The sequence below is a fragment of the Bombina bombina genome, chromosome 2, assembly GCF_027579735.1.
Source record: "Bombina bombina isolate aBomBom1 chromosome 2, aBomBom1.pri, whole genome shotgun sequence".
NCBI classification, from domain to species: Eukaryota; Metazoa; Chordata; class Amphibia; order Anura; family Bombinatoridae; genus Bombina; species Bombina bombina.
Window position 1 is genome coordinate 1241280255 of NC_069500.1, and position 18438 is coordinate 1241298692.

Genomic DNA, 18438 nt, shown 5'->3' on the forward strand with positions numbered 1-18438 from the left:
GGTCCGGTACGCTGTTGGGGCGATAGGAGTTAAGAAGTCTTTTTCAAAAAAGTGTGCGCACTGGAAAACCAAGGAGCTGATTGGTGAATGGAAATGCCGGTTCACTGACTACGGGATTCAACAACCGCTGACGAGCGGCATCATACATACCGACGGAGGATAGTGCAGTACATCTGAAAAGTAAAAGGTACTGTGAGAAATCTAATTGGCTTGATAAAAAGTACAACACATTGATGAATTGTATAAATACTAAGAACTTGCTGCTTTTTAGGATAATACTGTGTGCCTTATAAATACGGGTAAAACTAACATTTATCATTACTTTAAATACATTGAAAAAAACGCTGAGGATTTGAAACATACATACTGAAACAGATGTTAAAGGTCGAGATCATTTCCTGAAACATTGTAACGTTTGGAACATGAACATTTTGAATCTATAATTGCTTAGCAAATTGTTTTATAATAATTGTTTTATTGTATAATAATAGTGTTTTATAGTACAGTGTATGTGAATGAATGTTTGATATGAGTTATATATTTTAGGAGATTATTATAAGGCTCAGTTTGGTGTGTATGATTTGACACCGGTGTCTAACGAACTGATTTTAAGACCATTTTTTATTAATGAATTTGATATAGTTGTATGAAAGAGTTGTCTAATAATAAAACTTAAACATTTAAAAGAATTATTATTATATCTGAATTGTTTGTCTGACTTCTTATTTTATGGGCATAAGAATATGCGACTGAGATTCTAATTGAATTGATTTTAATTCTTTATTAGAGCAGATTGCTCTTTGGGCGCCTCCCCCAAACTTTTTCTGTTCTACTGTCGAATGGTAGAAAGGTGTTCAGGAGACTCTGTTTCTAGAGTAAATTTAGGTACAGAATTCTGCTGCTACATTGTATCATATAGCAAATCAATTATATAAACACTATAAAACCCTTAAAAAAGCTCTTTGAGGAAAGCAAACCATATACCCCTGCTAAAGCAGCTAAAGACAATGCATGCTAACCTAAACTGAGCATAGTAGGAAACCATTACTATCAAACACGCGCCAAACAACTTACTGTTTAAATGGTACAGAGTGCGCCAAAAATGCGAGCATAACCAAGAAAAACGTGCGCTAACCGGACATGAGTACAAAAACGCACGGACGTGTGCTAACCTGGCAGACAAAACACTATGTGCAAAACTAACCTGTTATGCCTAGAAGCCTAATGGATGTGTGATAACCCGATGAGCGTAAACCCGACGTGCACAATCTTGGTGCCTGAAAACAGACCGATGCACTAAAAACTAAGCACACTAAATAAAACGCTGTGCGCAAAGCAAGGGAAATAGTGAAGGATCTGTCCCAGGGCCATATATTTACATATATAGAAACATTTTTAAACATTTAAAAAGTGCCCATAATATAGCTAAATGATAGTCTATATAATAAAAAAAATATACATATCCATAGACACTCGTCCACTATCAAACAAGTAGCAGACAGTTAAAATAGTACTGAAACATATCAGCAAAGGTCATGGAATAGGAGTATAATATAGATCTGTAATGGGAGGCAGAAGACACGTCCCTGCGACCGATTACAGAGATCCTATGAAGGAATTCCCATGAGGCAAAACCATTTTATCATAAACCACACCCTAAACACATCACTCTGACAAGCACACGCCGAACAACTGACTGTTTAAATGGCACAGAGAGCGCCTGATGGGAACCAGGCCTCCACATAGACTGAAAACCCATTTCTCTGAAGAACACATGCACATCTCCATTCTTCAACCACCTCTAACGGAGGCAAAGTAAAGACTAAGGTATGTCTGAGGTGGGAGGGGTTTTATAGCATTATTGGGGTTTGGCAATCTTTGCCTGCTTCTAGTGGTAGAGAAGAGTAATTCCCATGAGTAATGGATTGTAGGCTCTCACCACCTGTATGAAAGTTTTTTTTATTTGTAAACATTGTTTAAACTAATAAACCAAAGATAACTTCTGTAACACTTGTAGTAAAACAGTTAGCCAAAAAGTTGATACTCATCTAATTACATCTAAATTCTGTTCCATGCAATATGTTGTAAGGACAGTATATTAATTTAAGGACAGTATACATTTTTTTTTTGTAAAGGGTACTGATCATTTAAATTCATTAAGAACATTAAAGATGAGTTGGCTGCTCCTTATCAACGGGCGTTTTCTGGATATTCAACCCTGGCAACAAGAAAACCTTTAAGCAAGAAAATATTTTATACATATCAGTTCGCTGCTGGTCCCTTCTTGTAAGTTTAAAAGAACAGTGAATTCAAAATTAAAGTTTCATTATTCAGATAAAGCATGCAATTTAAAAAGTCAAAATGAGAACATTTTTTTATATGTCCACTTTGAGCTTTTACTGAGCATGTGCAAAAGTGCACAGTATATACATGTATACATTTTGTGATTGGTTGATGCCTGTCAGATGATACAGGGGGAGGGAAAATCAGATTACCTTTGAAATATACCAAAACATATTCTACTACTCATTTCAAATTCAAAGTAAGTGCTATTGCTATTTGTCTTTATATTGCAGAATTATCAACTAATCAAATCTACTGTATGTAGTGATAATTTAATTACAAGTTCCACTCAAGAGCTAGGGCTCATTTTTTTTATTACTTTTTTCTTTTTATTACAGTTGGTAGCTAGCAAATACATATATTTTATACATATAAATATTTTTTTTATAATTATCTGCCAATATTTATCTTAACTTATTTTGGAACTTTGATAATCTACAATCGTCCAACATACCATGAAAAAACAACATGTATGCTTACCTGATACATTTCTTTCTTTCCGGACATGGATAGTCCATGTCACTCCAATTACTAGTGGGATATTGACTCCTAGCCAGCAGGAGGAAGCAAAGAGCACCACATCAAAGCTGTTAAGTGTCAATTCCCTTACCCATAACCCCCAGTCTTTCAGCCGAAGGGAAATGGAAAAAGAAGATAAAACAAAGGTGTAGAGGTGCCTGAGGTTTAGTAAAAAAAATACTGTGTAATCTAAAGGGTTGGGTCTTGGACTCTCCATGTCCGGAAAGAAAGAAATTTATCAGGTAAGCATACATTTTGTTTTCTTTCCTAAGACATGGAGAGTCCAATACGTCATTCCAAATACTAGTGGGAACCAATACCCAAGATAGAGGACACAGAATGAACAGGGAGGGAGAATAAGACAGGCGGACCTAAACAGAAGGCACCACCGCTTGAAGAACCTTTCTGCCAAATTTGTAGAATTTGGAAAAAGTATGCAGAGAGGACCAAGTTGCAGCCTTGCAAATCTGATCCACAGAAGCTTTATTTTTGAAAGCCCAAGAAGAGGATACAGCCCTAGTGGAATGAGCTGTAAGTCTCTCAGGATGCTGCTGTCCAGCAGTCTCATAAGCAAAACAAATCATACTTCTCAACCAGAGAGAAAGAGAAGTAGAAGTAGCCTTCTGACCCTTACACTTTCCAAAGAAACAAACAGGGCAGTTGACTGGCAAAAATCCTTAGTAGCCTGTAGTTAGAATTTTAGAGCGCACACCACATCCAAGTTGTGCAACAGGATTAGGACAAAGAGAAGGAACAACAATTTCCTGATTAATATTTCTATCCAAAACCACCTTAGGGAGAAACCCCAATTTAGTACGAAGGACCGCCATATCCGCATTAAAAATAAGGTAAGGCAAATCGCACTGCAAAGCCGAGAGTTCGGAAACTCTCCGAGCAGAAGAAATAGCAATAAGAAACAAAACCGTCCAAGATAACAGCTTAATATCTATGGAATGCATTGACTCAAATGGAGCCTGCTGCAAAACTCTAAGAACTAGGTTAAGGCTCCAAGGAGGAGCAACAGATTTAAACGCAGGCCTGATTCTAACCAGAGACTGAAAAAAGATTGAACATCCGCCAGATGCTTATGTAAAAGGATAATGCAGAAATCTGACCTTTCAGAGAACTGACTGACAACCCTTTCTCCAGACCATCCTGGAGAAAAGATAAAATTCTAGGAATCCTAACCCTACTCCAAGAGTAGCCTTTTGATTCACACCAATAAAAGGTATTAACTCCATACCTTATGTTAAATCTTACGAGTAACAGGCTTGCAAGCCTGAATCAAAGTATCAATGACAGACTCAGAAAACCCACGCTTTGCCAGAACTAAGCAGTTCTCCAAGCAGAATCTCCAAGCAGTCAGCTTCAGAGAAACGAGATTCGGATGAAGGTAAGGACCCTGAGTTAGAAGGTCCTTCCTCAGAGGTAACCTTCAAGGTGGAAGAGATGACATCTTCACTAGGTCCGCAAACCACATCCTGCGAGCCATGCAGGAGCTATTAGAATTACAGACGCTCTCTCCTGTTTGATACGAGCAATGACTAGTGGAAGGAGAGAAAATGGAGGAAACAGGTACGCTAGACCTAAATCCCAAGGAAACGCCAGAGCATCTTTCAGGACAGCCTGAGGATCTCTTGACCTTGAACCGTACCTTGGAAGCTTGGCGTTCTGACAAGACGCCATCAGATTCAACTCCGACACCCCTACTTGAGGGTTAACCTGGAGAACACCTCCGGATGGAGGGCCCACTCCCCGGGATTGAAGGTCTGTGTGCTCAGGAAATCCGCCTCCCAGTTGTCCACTCCTGGAATATGGATGGCAAATAGAAGAGAATTGTGAGCACTGCCCACTGCAGAATGTGAGTCACCTCCTTCATGGCCAAGGAACTCTGAGTTCCTCCCTGGTGGTTGATGTAGGCAACTGAGGTTATGTTGTCCGACTGGAATCTGATAAACCAGGCTAAAGACAACTGAGCCAAGCCACTAGAGCACTGAAGATCGCTCTCAACTCCAAGATATTTATCGGAGAGTCCATAGGCCCTGAGCCTTTAGCGAGTCCCAAACTGCTCCCCAACCTAGCAGGCTGGCATCCGTGGTCATAATTACCCAGGAGGGTCCCTGAGACAGATGATCCTGAGATACCCACCATGAAAGAGAGTCGATTGTCAACTGGTCCAGATCTATCCTGTGGGAAAGATCTGAATGGTTTCCGTTCCATTGTCTGAGCATGCAGAGTTGAAGAGCTCTCAAATGGAATCAAGCAAAGGGAACGATGTCCATGGAGGCTAACATCAGACCAATTACCTCCATGCATTGAGCTACTCACGGCCGGAGAGTAGATTGAAGAAAGAGGCAAGAAGGAATAATCTTTGCTTTTCTGACTTTTGTCAGAAAAATCTTCATAGATATGGAATCTATGATGGTCCATAAGAAAACCACCCTTGTATCTGGAACAAGGGAACTCTTTTTCAGATTCACTTTCCATCCATGGCAACGAAGAAAAGAAAACAAGATCTCCGTATGAGATTCTGCTAGTTGAAAAGATAGCGCCTGAAACAAGATGTCATCCAGATAAGGCACCACCGCCATTCCCTGAGACCTGACAACTGCCAAAAGAGACCCCAGAACTTTTGAAAAAATTCTGGTATCTGTGGCAAGGCCAAATGGAAGAGAAACACACTGAAAGTTCTTGTCCAGGAAAACGAATTTCAGGAATCTGTGATGATCCCTGTAGATGGGAGAACATGAAGATACGGGTCCTTCAGGTCTATTGTCAATATGAACTGACCCTCTTGGACCAAAGGTAGAATGGAACAAATGGTTTCTATTTTGAAGGACGGTACCCTGAGAAATTTGTTGAGACACTTCAGGTCTAAAATGGGATGAAAAGTTCCCTCTTTTTTGGGAACCACAAACAGATTTGAATAGAATCCTAGGCACTGTTCCCTTAGTGGAAATGGAACAATTAGTCCCAGGGAAAAAAAATGCCCTGAACGCAGTTTAAGAATGCCTCTCTTTTTACCTGGTCTGCAGATAATCTTGAGAGGAGAAATCTGCCCTGGGAGGACAAGTTTTGAAGTCTATTTCGTAAACCTGGGATACTATGTCAACAGACCAACGGTCTGGGACATCGCGTATCCAAGCTTGATGAAACAAGGAAAGTCTGCCCCCCACTTGATCCAGTACCGGAACCGGGGGCGGACAGTTAATGCTGACTTAGTCTCAGATGAGGGCTTCTTTGATTGTTTCCCCTTATTCCAAGACTGATTGGGTCTCCAAGAGGACTTGGACTGCTGCGGCTTGACACCCCTTAGGTCTATTCTAATTGTCTTGTGGTAGAAAGGACCCCTTTCCACCCGTAATTTCAGAAATTATCTCTGCCAGACCAGGACCAAACAGGGTCTTACCATTGTAAGGTAGCGACAGAAGCTTGAACTTGGAGGTAACATCAGCTGACCAAGATTTCAGCCAAAAAACCCTGCAGGCTAGAACAGTGAAGCCAGACATCTTGGCTCCCAGTCCAATGACTTGCATGTTCGTGTCAGAAATAAAGGAATTTGCTAGTTTGAGAACCTTAATCCTATCTTGGATTTCCGCCAACGGAATTTCCTCTAAAACCAACTCTGACAAAGCATCGCACCAATAAGATGCTGCACGGTGGCAATACAGACTGCAGGTTGCCATTGAAGACCCTGATGAACATACAATTTCTTTAAATAAGCCTCCATCTTTTTGTCCATGGGATCCTTAAAGGGACAGCTATCCTCAATAGGAATCATGGTTCTCTTAGCCAGAGTAGAAATAGCCCCTTCTACCTTAGGCACTGTGCACCATGAGTCTCGAATGGAGTCAGCAACAGGAAACATCTTTTTAAAAACGAGAGACGGAAGAAAGATATAACTGGCTTATCCCACTCCTGTGCAATGATCTCCGATACACGGTCTGGAACAGGAAACACTTCCACAGGGGAAGGAACATCGTAGTATTTGTTAAGTTTACTAGATTTCGTAGGGTTGACAGCGACAGAAGAATCAGAGTCATTCAAAGTAGCCAGTACCTCCTTTAACAATACCTGGAAGTGTTCAAGCTTAAATCTGAAGCTTACCTCTTCAGAGTCAGTCATTCAAAGGAATTATACTGTCTGAATCCGAGATTTCACCATAAGAAGCTAACAAGGTATCCTCCTCATCAGACTCAGGATGGAGGTTCTCAGCAGCAGAGGCGACAGACACCTTACTATCAGAAAAATGTTTAGATTTCCTCTTGCGCTTCGCCAACATGGGAAAAGCAGACAATGCCGAAGATACTGCAGAAGATATCTGAGCAGCAAAAACTATAGGCAAATATATGCCTCCAGGAGGCTGAGATTAACCGCAGGGCACTGTATGTGACGCCATTGAGGCTTGGGACGTTTGAGGAGAAAGCTGCAGCATAACCTAAACAGCATTATCCTGGGAGACAATAGGCTCAGAGGGCAATCATTTATCTTTACATTCTAGTGTTATGGCTAAACATGTAGCACAAAATTGTATAGGCAAAACAATTTGGGCCTCTAGGCATAGTAAGCATTTATCAAAAGAAACAGCTTCTGATTCCATGTCCATAGTTTAAATATAAAAATGTCCCAAAAAAGAAACTAAAAATAAAAAAACTAAAAAAAAAAAACTGTCACTTTAAAAATAAACTTTATGTCTCTAAGCATTATACACGCTAATAACACTATCACCTCTACACCTCAGACAGTCTGAGGTGCCCTACCTTACTTTCAGAGGAATCCCAATGCAACGGAACACGGAGACTGCTTGTGAGTGACTCAACAAGACGACACAGAAAATGCAGGGAAACAGTGAGACTGCATACAGGAACTGCGCAGCAACTAAAAGCGCGCATTCCAACTGCCGATAAACAGAAAAATAACAGTCCCCTATTAATTAATCATATTAATGTCCGCAAAAAACTGCCATACTGTGCTAACACAATGGCTGTTACACTACTACTGTGCTAACACAATGCCCAAAACATCTCCTGTCACACTACAAGAGCGATTAGCTTAGGAGACTGTCAGGGTTTTTTCCCTGTTTGTTTACCATGTGCTGCTGGCAGCCATTTTACTCTCCTCTCTTCCTGACTATGGTGCATTGTGGGGGATGCTGCTCATTTCCTCCACTTCCTTTTATGGCCGGACTGGTGTGCATAATCCATGTGAGACGGGATGCAGTCTCAGAATTGTGATGTCATCACTTATTATTTAAAGGGCCTCTGTTCAGTATGCTTTGCCTTTGCGTTGTCTCAGACCTGTTTGTGAGAGTTCCTGTGTATTACCTGGCTGCCTGACGTCCTTCCTGGTTCCTGATCCCTGGCTTGTTCCTGACTCTGCTGTTTTCCTTGTTCCTGATTCTGGCTCGTCTGACTATTCGCTTTGGCTCCTGACTCGGCACGTCTGACTACCAGCGCTGGTTTTGACTCCTGGCTTGTTATTTGACTTGTGGACTTTTTATTATTTTTTACTATTAATAAAGGTGTGATTATTTTTGCACTTTTCGTCTCAGTCTGATTCCTGGCACCCTGACCGAGACAAAATAAACATTCTCAAATAGTAAGGGAAAATTAACCCTTCACATACAAAAATGCCTGCACCTGCCCCAATAAATCCTATATATAAAGGATTATCATGTCCCTTTTTTATTATTGCAGTGTTAACGGTTTTCAGGATTGTCCATGTCCCCTTACTGCAGTGTTAATTATCTGCCTGAAGTGCAAGTCTCCAACACCTAGAAGACAAAGGCACTTAGCTGCAATCTAGCTGTCCGTCAGGAAGACAGCTCACCATGCATGGAAGGACACATACTCCTTACAGAGACCTGTGGAAAAAGAAAGAACAGAGTAACCAACTATGGCTTTCTGTGACTAGGGCAGCAAATATGTTAGGAAAACAAAGTAACCACCTCCTAACTGCTTAAAAGCCACCACTACTCTTACTCAAGAGATTGATGTGGACATAGCTAAACCCAAATTGCTTGCAGGGAAATGTACCCAAAAAAGGAAAAAATTCTTCAGACATCAAGCTTCGCCTCCTCCATTGACAGAGGCAAAGAGAATGACTGGGGTTTATGGGTAAGGGAAGTAACACTTACTGTTGCCAATTTTTTATTTTATTTTTGCAAGTACAAATAAAAGTTACTTTTAAACCTAAACTTGCTGTTATGAAGTTTGTTTTTACTATTTCACCAAACATACTTATATAGTAAGATGCAGCATTACACAAGCTTTAGAAGTGTATCTATTGCTATTCATGAAAACAAATGCCAGTTAGCCATACCATTATATCTACAGAAGACAAAGACCAGTAAAAGGACATCATTTTACAAAATATTTGAGAACATATGCGGGAGAAAAAAATACAAAGCAACCTACTTTTCTTCCACAATTTCTTTGTATGTCTTTATGCTTTTCCTTCGTTCAGAGAGGTCATAGTCTCCACTAAGCAACCTTTCCATTTTTTTACGCTCCTCTTCTTTCTTTAAGAGGTCCTGTGATGCACTCCTCCTGCGAGTCTTCCACCGGGCAAGGTCCTTAAAGGTAAAAATTTGTAATGAACTAAACAACAAATGGAAAACAAACACAAGTTCATACAAATTATGCATTGTATTTAGGTATGCATGAAAGAGCAATTACATATACTGCACAAGAACATTTTAGCAAGACAATAAATTAGATATTGTGAGAGAAAACCAAGGCTGGATATATACTCGACAACAAATCAGTATCTTTAAACTTGAATAATAACAATAATAATATTGGTAGATATATGGCCGCCGGCAGCTAGAGTAGGCAGAAACAACTCTCAGATTCTGAGGGATGGGTAACTATTCACATAGTACCATCCCCTTCCTTTGAGAGTCATCTCACTGAAAGCCAGGCAAAAATTGTTTAGGGAAGAACAGTGTTTGTCCCCAAAACAAGTAATATATACATACATGAGCAAAACTATTTGTGCCAAATACGACAGGTCTTCAAGTGTGGTTTACACTTTTGCAGAACTATTATGAGTACCAAAGCTTGACCATATGAAGAAGAGGAAGGGGGGAAACTACATAAATATGAGGAAACAAAGTGAATAAGATCTTTCTACTATATGTGGCTTTCTGTGACTAGGGCAGCAAATATGTTAGGAAAACAAAGTAACCACCTCCTAACTGCTTAAAAGCCACCACTACTCTTACTCAAGAGATTGATGTGCACAAGAACATTTTAGCAAGACAATAAATTAGATATTGTGAGAGAAAACCAAGGCTGGATATATACTCGACAACAAATCAGTATCTTTAAACTTGAATAATAACAATAATAATATTGGTAGATATATGGCCACCGGCAGCTAGAGTAGGCAGAAACAACTCTCAGATTCTGAGGGATGGGTAACTATTCACATAGTACCATCCCCTTCCTTTGAGAGTCATCTCACTGAAAGCCAGGCAAAAATTGTTTGGGGAAGAACAGTGTTTGTCCCCAAAACAAGTAATATATACATACATGAGCAAAACTATTTGTGCCAAATACGACAGGTCTTCAAGTGTGGTTTACACTTTTGCAGAACTATTATGAGTACCAAAGCTTGACCATATGAAGAAGAGGAAGGGGGGAAACTACATAAATATGAGGAAACAAAGTGAATAAGATCTTTCTACTATATGTTGTTCGTGCAAAAATATTTAACTATAATAATTAAGTGAAAGAATACAAGGAACTATTCTACTGATAATTCACGTTAAAAAACCCAGGAAGCTGCAAAAGGAAAAAGACCAGAGCTGAAAATAAAACCAATTTTTCATAATCCATCATAATCACCAAGCTAGCTAATTACATTTTGGAAGCTTTCTGCTACCAGAATGGAGGGAAAATCTAGAAACCTAACAAGGCTGAGCTCCTCAAAATAAGAGTTTAAAGAAAATGTAAATGGTAAAAAGACTGATAGGGCAGACACAAAGTTTTATGGACTTTATGGATAAATGAAACTTCACACCGTTTTGATAATAAGAATTGTAAAGAAAATTAAGAGTCTAGATAAAATTAGCCAATGAAGGGCTAAACCTTCACAAAAATAGAAAATTATCCTATCTGAAAATCAATAATCCACGAACCAAGCTATCCATGGAAGAATTTTAAGGTCTTATTAAACTAACTTACCTTACAATAGAAAATTGTGATTGTGAAGAACAAGTCAATAATTATGTACCACCAGAAGACCTAGATCTGAAAAACTTGAGTTCTCATCGACAACAGACAAAACAGAATTACAGTTCTTCTGTGACAGAAAACTCAACGGCAAATCACATCATGTAAAGCCTTTCGAATGCACTACATGTATGACCTTGAAAAACCTTCAAATACATCCATAACAATTCCCAAGAAATTAAGCCAATAATAAAGAATCTATCATAGAAAAAAACAATTTATGTAAGAACTTACCTGATAAATTCATTTCTTTCATATTAGCAAGAGTCCATGAGCTAGTGACGTATGGGATATACATTCCTACCAGGAGGGGCAAAGTTTCCCAAACCTCAAAATGCCTATAAATACACCCCTCACCACACCCACAAATCAGTTTAACGAATAGCCAAGAAGTGGGGTGATAAGAAAAAAAGTGCGAAAGCATATAAAATAAGGAATTGGAATAATTGTGCTTTATACAAAAAAATCATAACCACCACAAAAAGGGTGGGCCTCATGGACTCTTGCTAATATGAAAGAAATGAATTTATCAGGTAAGTTCTTACATAAATTATGTTTTCTTTCATGTAATTAGCAAGAGTCCATGAGCTAGTGACGTATGGGATAATGACTACCCAAGATGTGGATCTTTCCATGCAAGAGTCACTAGAGAGGGAGGGATAAAATAAAGACAGCCAATTCCTGCTGAAAATAATCCACACCCAAAATAAAGTTTAATGAAAACATAAGCAGAAGATTCAAACTGAAACCGCTGCCTGAAGTACTTTTCTACCAAAAACTGCTTCAGAAGAAGAAAACACATCAAAATGGTAGAATTTAGTAAAAGTATGCAAAGAGGACCAAGTTGCTGCTTTGCAAATCTGATCAACCGAAGCTTCATTCCTAAACGCCCAGGAAGTAGAAACTGACCTAGTAGAATGAGCTGTAATCCTTTGAGGCAGAGTTTTACCCGACTCAACATAGGCATGATGAATTAAAGATTTCAACCAAGATGCCAAAGAAATGGCAGAAGCTTTCTGGCCTTTTCTAGAACCGGAAAAGATAACAAATAGACTAGAAGTCTTTCGGAAAGACTTAGTAGCTTCAACATAATATTTCAAAGCTCTAACAACATCCAAAGAAAGCAACGATTTCTCCTTAGAATTCTTAGGATTAGGACATAATGAAGGAACCACAATTTCTCTAATAATGTTGTTGGAATTCACAACCTTAGGTAAAAATTCAAAAGAAGTTCGCAACACCGCCTTATCCTGATGAAAAATCAGAAAAGGAGACTCACAAGAAAGAGCAGATAATTCAGAGACTCTTCTGGCAGAAGAAATCGCCAAAAGGAACAAAACTTTCCAAGAAAGTAATTTAATGTCCAATGAATGCATGGATTCAAAAGGAGGAGCTTGAAGAGCCCCCAGAACCAAATTCAAACTCCAAGGAGGAGAAATTGACTTAATGACAGGTTTTATACGAACCAAAGCTTGTACAAAACAATGAATATCAGGAATATTAGCAATCTTTCTGTGAAAAAGAACAGAAAGAGCAGAGATTTGTCCTTTCAAGGAACTTGCGGACAAACCTTTATCTAAACCATCCTGAAGAAACTGTAAAATTCTCGGAATTCTAAAAGAATGCCAGGAAAAATGATGAGAAAGACACCAAGAAATATAAGTCTTCCAGACTCTATAATATATCTCTCTAGATACAGATTTACGAGCCTGTAACATAGTATTAATCACAGAGTCAGAGAAACCTCTTTGACCAAGAATCAAGCGTTCAATCTCCATACCTTTAAATTTAAGGATTTGAGATCCTGATGGAAAAAAGGACCTTGCGACAGAAGGTCTGGTCTTAACGGAAGAGTCCACGGTTGGCAAGAGGCCATCCGGACAAGATCCGCATACCAAAACCTGTGAGGCCATGCTGGAGCTACCAGCAGGACAAACGAGCATTCCTTCAGAATCTTGGAGATTACTCTTGGAAGAAGAACTAGAGGCGGAAAGATATAGGCAGGATGATACTTCCAAGGAAGTGATAATGCATCCACTGCCTCCGCCTGAGGATCCCGGGATCTGGACAGATACCTGGGAAGTTTCTTGTTTAGATGAGAAGCCATCAGATCTATTTCTGGAAGTTCCCACATTTGAACAATCTGAAGAAATAAATCTGGGTGAAGAGACCATTCGCCCGGATGCAACGTTTGGCGACTGAGATAATCCGCTTCCCAATTGTCTATACCTGGGATATGAACCGCAGAGATTAGACAGGAGCTGGATTCCGCCCAAACCAGAATTCGAGATACTTCTTTCATAGCCAGAGTACTGTGAGTCCCCCCCTGATGATTGATGTATGCCACAGTTGTGACATTGTCTGTCTGAAAACAAATGAACGATTCTCTCTTCAGAAGAGGCCAAGACTGAAGAGCTCTGAAAATTGCACGGAGTTCCAAAATATTGATCGGTAATCTCACCTCCTGAGATTCCCAAACCCCTTGTGCCGTCAGAGACCCCCACACAGCTCCCCAACCTGTAAGACTTGCATCTGTTGAAATTACAGTCCAGGTCGGAAGAACAAAAGAAGCCCCCTGAACTAAACGATGGTGATCTGTCCACCACGTTAGAGAGTGTCGTACAATCGGTTTTAAAGATATTAATTGAGATATCTTTGTGTAATCCCTGCACCATTGGTTCAGCATACAGAGCTGAAGAGGTCGCATGTGAAAACGAGCAAAGGGGATCGCGTCCGATGCAGCAGTCATAAGACCTAAAATTTCCATGCAAAAGGCTACCGAAGGGAATGATTGTGACTGAAGGTTTCGACAAGCTGAAATCAATTTTAGACGTCTCTTGTCTGTCAAAGACAGAGTCATGGACACTGAATCTATCTGGAAACCCAAAAAGGTTACCCTTGTCTGAGGAATCAATGAACTTTTTAGTGAATTGATCCTCCAACCATGATCTTGAAGAAACAACACAAGTCGATTCGTATGAGATTCTGCTAAATGTGAAGACTGAGCAAGTACCAAGATATCGTCCAAATAAGGAAAAACCACAATACCCTGTTCTCTGATTACAGACAGAAGGGCACCGAGAACCTTTGTAAAAATTCTTGGAGCTGTTGCTAGGCCAAACGGCAGAGCCACAAACTGGTAATGCTTGTCCAGGAAAGAGAATCTCAGAAACTGATAGTGAGCTGGATGAATCGGAATATGCAGATATGCATCCTGTAAATCTATTGTAGACATATAATACCCTTGCTGAACAAAAGGCAGGATAGTCCTTATAGTTACCATTTTGAATGTTGGTATCCTTACATAACGATTCAATATTTTTAGATCCAGAACTGGTCTGAAGGAATTCTCCTTCTTTGGTACAATGAAGAGATTCGAATAAAACCCCAGCCCCTGTTCCAGAACTGGAACTGGCATAATTACTCCAGCCAACTCTAGATCTGAAACACATTTCAGAAATGCTTGAGCTTTCGCTGGGTTTACTGGGACACGGGAAAGAAAAAATCTCTTTGCAGGAGGTCTTATCTTGAAACCAATTCTGTACCCTTCTGAAACAATGTTCTGAATCCAAAGATTGTGAACAGAATCGATCCAAATTTCTTTGAAAAAACGTAATCTGCCCCCTACCAGCTGAGCTGGAATGAGGGCCGCACCTTCATGTGGACTTAGAAGCTGGCTTTGCTTTTCTAGAAGGCTTGGATTTATTCCAGACTGGAGATGGTTTCCAAACTGAAACTGCTCCTGAGGATGAAGGATCAGGCTTTTGTTCTTTGTTGAAACGAAAGGAACGAAAACGATTATTAGCCCTGTTTTTACCCTTAGATTTTTTATCCTGCGGTAAAAAAGTTCTTTTCCCACCAGTAACAGTTGAGATAATAGAATCCAACTGAGAACCAAATAATTTATTACCCTGGAAAGAAAGGGAAAGTAGAGTCGATTTAGAAGACATATCAGCATTCCAAGTTTTAAGCCATAAAGCTCTTCTAGCTAAAATAGCTAGAGACATAAACCTGACATCAACTCTGATAATATAAAAAATGGCATCACAGATAAAATTATTAGCATGTTGAAGCAGAATAATAATGTTATGAGAATCATGATCTGTTACTTGTTGCGCTAAAGTTTCCAACCAAAAAGTTGAAGCTGCAGCAACATCCGCCAAAGATATAGCAGGTCTAAGAAGATTACCTGAACACAAATAAGCTTTTCTTAGAAAGGATTCAATTTTCCTATCTAGAGAATCCTTAAAGGAAGTACCATCTGCCGTAGGAATAGTAGTATGTTTAGCAAGGGTAGAAATAGCCCCATCAACTTTAGGGATTTTGTCCCAAAACTCTAATCTGTCGGACGGCACAGGATATAATTGCTTAAAACGTTTAGAAGGAGTCAATGAATTACCCAAATTATTCCATTCCTTGGAAATTACTTCAGAAATAGCACCTGGAACAGAAAAAACTTCTGGAATAACTACAGGAGATTTAAAGACCTTGTCTAAACGTTTAGATTTAGTATCAAGAGGACCAGAATCCTCAATTTCTAATGCAATTAGGACTTCTTTAAGTAAAGAACGAATAAATTCCATTTTAAATAAATATGAAGATTTATCAGCATCAACCTCTGAGACAGAGTCCTCTGAACCAGAAGAATCATTAGAATCAGAATGATGATGTTCATTTAAAAATTCATCTGGATAAAGAGAAGTTTTAAAAGATTTTTTATATTTACTAGAAGGAGGAATAACAGACATAGCCTTCTTAATGGATTCAGAAACAAAATCTCTTATGTTATCAGGAACACTATGAACATTAGATGTTGAGGGAACTGCAACAGGTAATGGTACTTTACTAAAGGAAATATTTTCTGCATTAACAAGTTTGTCATGACATTTAATACAAACAACAGCTGGAGGAACAACTACCAAAAGTTTACAGCAGATACACTTAGCTTTGGTAGTTCCAGCACCAGACAGCGATTTTCCTGAAGTTTCTTCTGACTCAGATGCAACGTGAGACATCTTGCAATATGTAAGAGAAAAAACAACATATAAAGCAAAATTGATCAAATTCCTTAAATGACAGTTTCAGGAATGGGAAAAAATGCCAAAGAACAAGCTTCTAGCAACCAGAAGCAATGAAAAATGAGACTTAAATAATGTGGAGACAAAAGTGACGCCCAAATTTTTTTAGCGCCAAATAAGACGCCCACATTATTTGGCGCCTAAATGCTTTTGGCGCCAAAAATGACGCCACATCCGTAACGCCAACATTTTTGGCGCAAAAGAACGTCAAAAAATGACGCAACTTACGGCGACACGTATGACGCCGGAAACAGAAAAGATTTTTTGCGCCAAAAAAGTCAGCGCCAAGAATGACGCAATAAAATGAAGCATTTTCAGCCCCCGCGAGCCTAACAGCCCACAGGGAAAAAGTCAAATTTTAAGGTAAAAAAAAATGATTGATTCAAATGCATTATCCCAAATATGAAACTGACTGTCTGAAAAAAGGAATGTTGAACATCCTGAGTCAAGGCAAATAAATGTTTGAATACATATATTTAGAACTTTATAAAAAAGTGCCCAACCATAGCTTTAGAGTGTCACAGAAAATAAGACTTACTTACCCCAGGACACTCATCTACATGTAGTAGAAAGCCAAACCAGAACTGAAACGAAAATCAGCAGAGGTAATGGTATATATATATAAGAGTATATCGTCGATCTGAAAAGGGAGGTAAGAGATGAATCTCTACGACCGATAACAGAGAACCTATGAAATAGACCCCGTAGAAGGAGATCATTGCATTCAAATAGGCAATACTCTCCTCACATCCCTCTGACATTCACTGCACGCTGAGAGGAAAACCGGGCTCCAACCTGCTGCGGAGCGCATATCAACGTACTCACAAACTTACTTCACCACCTCCATAGGAGGCAAAGTTTGTAAAACTGATTTGTGGGTGTGGTGAGGGGTGTATTTATAGGCATTTTGAGGTTTGGGAAACTTTGCCCCTCCTGGTAGGAATGTATATCCCATACGTCACTAGCTCATGGACTCTTGCTAATTACATGAAAGAAATTGATGCACCTTACATGTGTTACAAGCTGCAGAACTGCAGAATATTGGCAAAGAGGATGTCCAGATAAGGAGGCAAATAAATTCCCTGTGAAATTATGTTAACCAGATAGATCTTAGTAAAGCTCATTAGAGGCCAAACAGAATGGAAGGGCAACAAACTGAAAATGTAACGTGCCCCACCTTAAAGCAGAAAAACTTTAATGATCTGTAATGAGGGGAATACAATTGTAAGCATCCTTGAAGACCTACTATCATGGTCAGTTACTGACCAAGTTCTAGGTTTTTCACAAACCAACATAACTTTTTATTTCTACAGTGGGCCAAAGTGCACCCTCTGTCTTTTCAATATTGTAAGGTTTGGGAGTATTCTGTCCTGACCCCAATCTGTTACAGGAGTAGAGCTTTTTACTGCAGACGGTATCAGACCTGAGTAACCTAAAAAATAAAATGCACTGGATAAGGAGGACTGATGACACTTGTTTGCCCATTTATCCTGTATAATGCCATTATACCATTTATGTAATAAAAATAAAAATAAATTACTAGTATTAGTATTGTGTTTATGTCCTGCATCTTAACTCTTTGTGATTTAATACATTCAATGACCTGCTAACCCACAAAAACTTTATCACACAATTTTCACCCCCACCCCTTTGCACTTTGAGTATTGGAGATTACGTAGCTTTTTGAGATCCTGGGGTTTTACTAATGCTGCTCTCAGAGATAGGACGAGCTGGGAGCTTCGTGGGACACTATCCCAAGAAAATACTAACACATTAATATCAGAGCTTCCTTAGCTCCTCAATCTTCTTAAAGTCCCCTCCAGTACGCCAGTGGGAATCCTCCCTGACCGTGAACTTTGACCCATTGATATGGCGAAAAGCTGTCTGCTTAACTAAGAAAGCTATTCATTGCACCACTCTTTATGAGCTATACCTTAAAGTCTTGTTACAATGGCACCTTACTCCTACCAGATTGTTTCGAATTTCACCCACCAATTCGCCCATGTGCTGGAGGGGAAGTGGTGACTTAGGTACTCCCTTGCATATATGGTGGTCCTGCCCCAAAATTGTTTCCTTGTGGCGCCAGGCTTTCAATTACTGCTCCACCCAACAGATTCAAGCACCATTGTAGGCTTGTGCAGGTCTATTTCATATTTTCCCCCAACAACCTACACAGAAAATTTTCTCTATCTACCTTTTTTTAGCAGTAAAATTAGCCCTAGCTCGAGCATGGCAACAACAGTCTCCACCTACCTGGTCCC

At 39.5% G+C, this 18438-nt stretch overlaps 1 protein-coding gene across 7 annotated transcripts in view; it reads right to left on the reverse strand.

Annotated features, from left to right (window-relative positions):
- Nucleotides 1–18438, reverse strand: part of LIMCH1 (LIM and calponin homology domains 1) — a 655781-nt gene that overhangs the window by 128581 nt on the left and 508762 nt on the right. For all 7 annotated transcript variants that reach the window (XM_053704014.1, XM_053704012.1, XM_053704013.1 and 4 more), the window contains one exon: nt 9279–9436. In XM_053704014.1, the coding sequence (XP_053559989.1) occupies nt 9279–9436 (158 nt within the window). The remainder of the gene's footprint in view (nt 1–9278; nt 9437–18438) is intronic.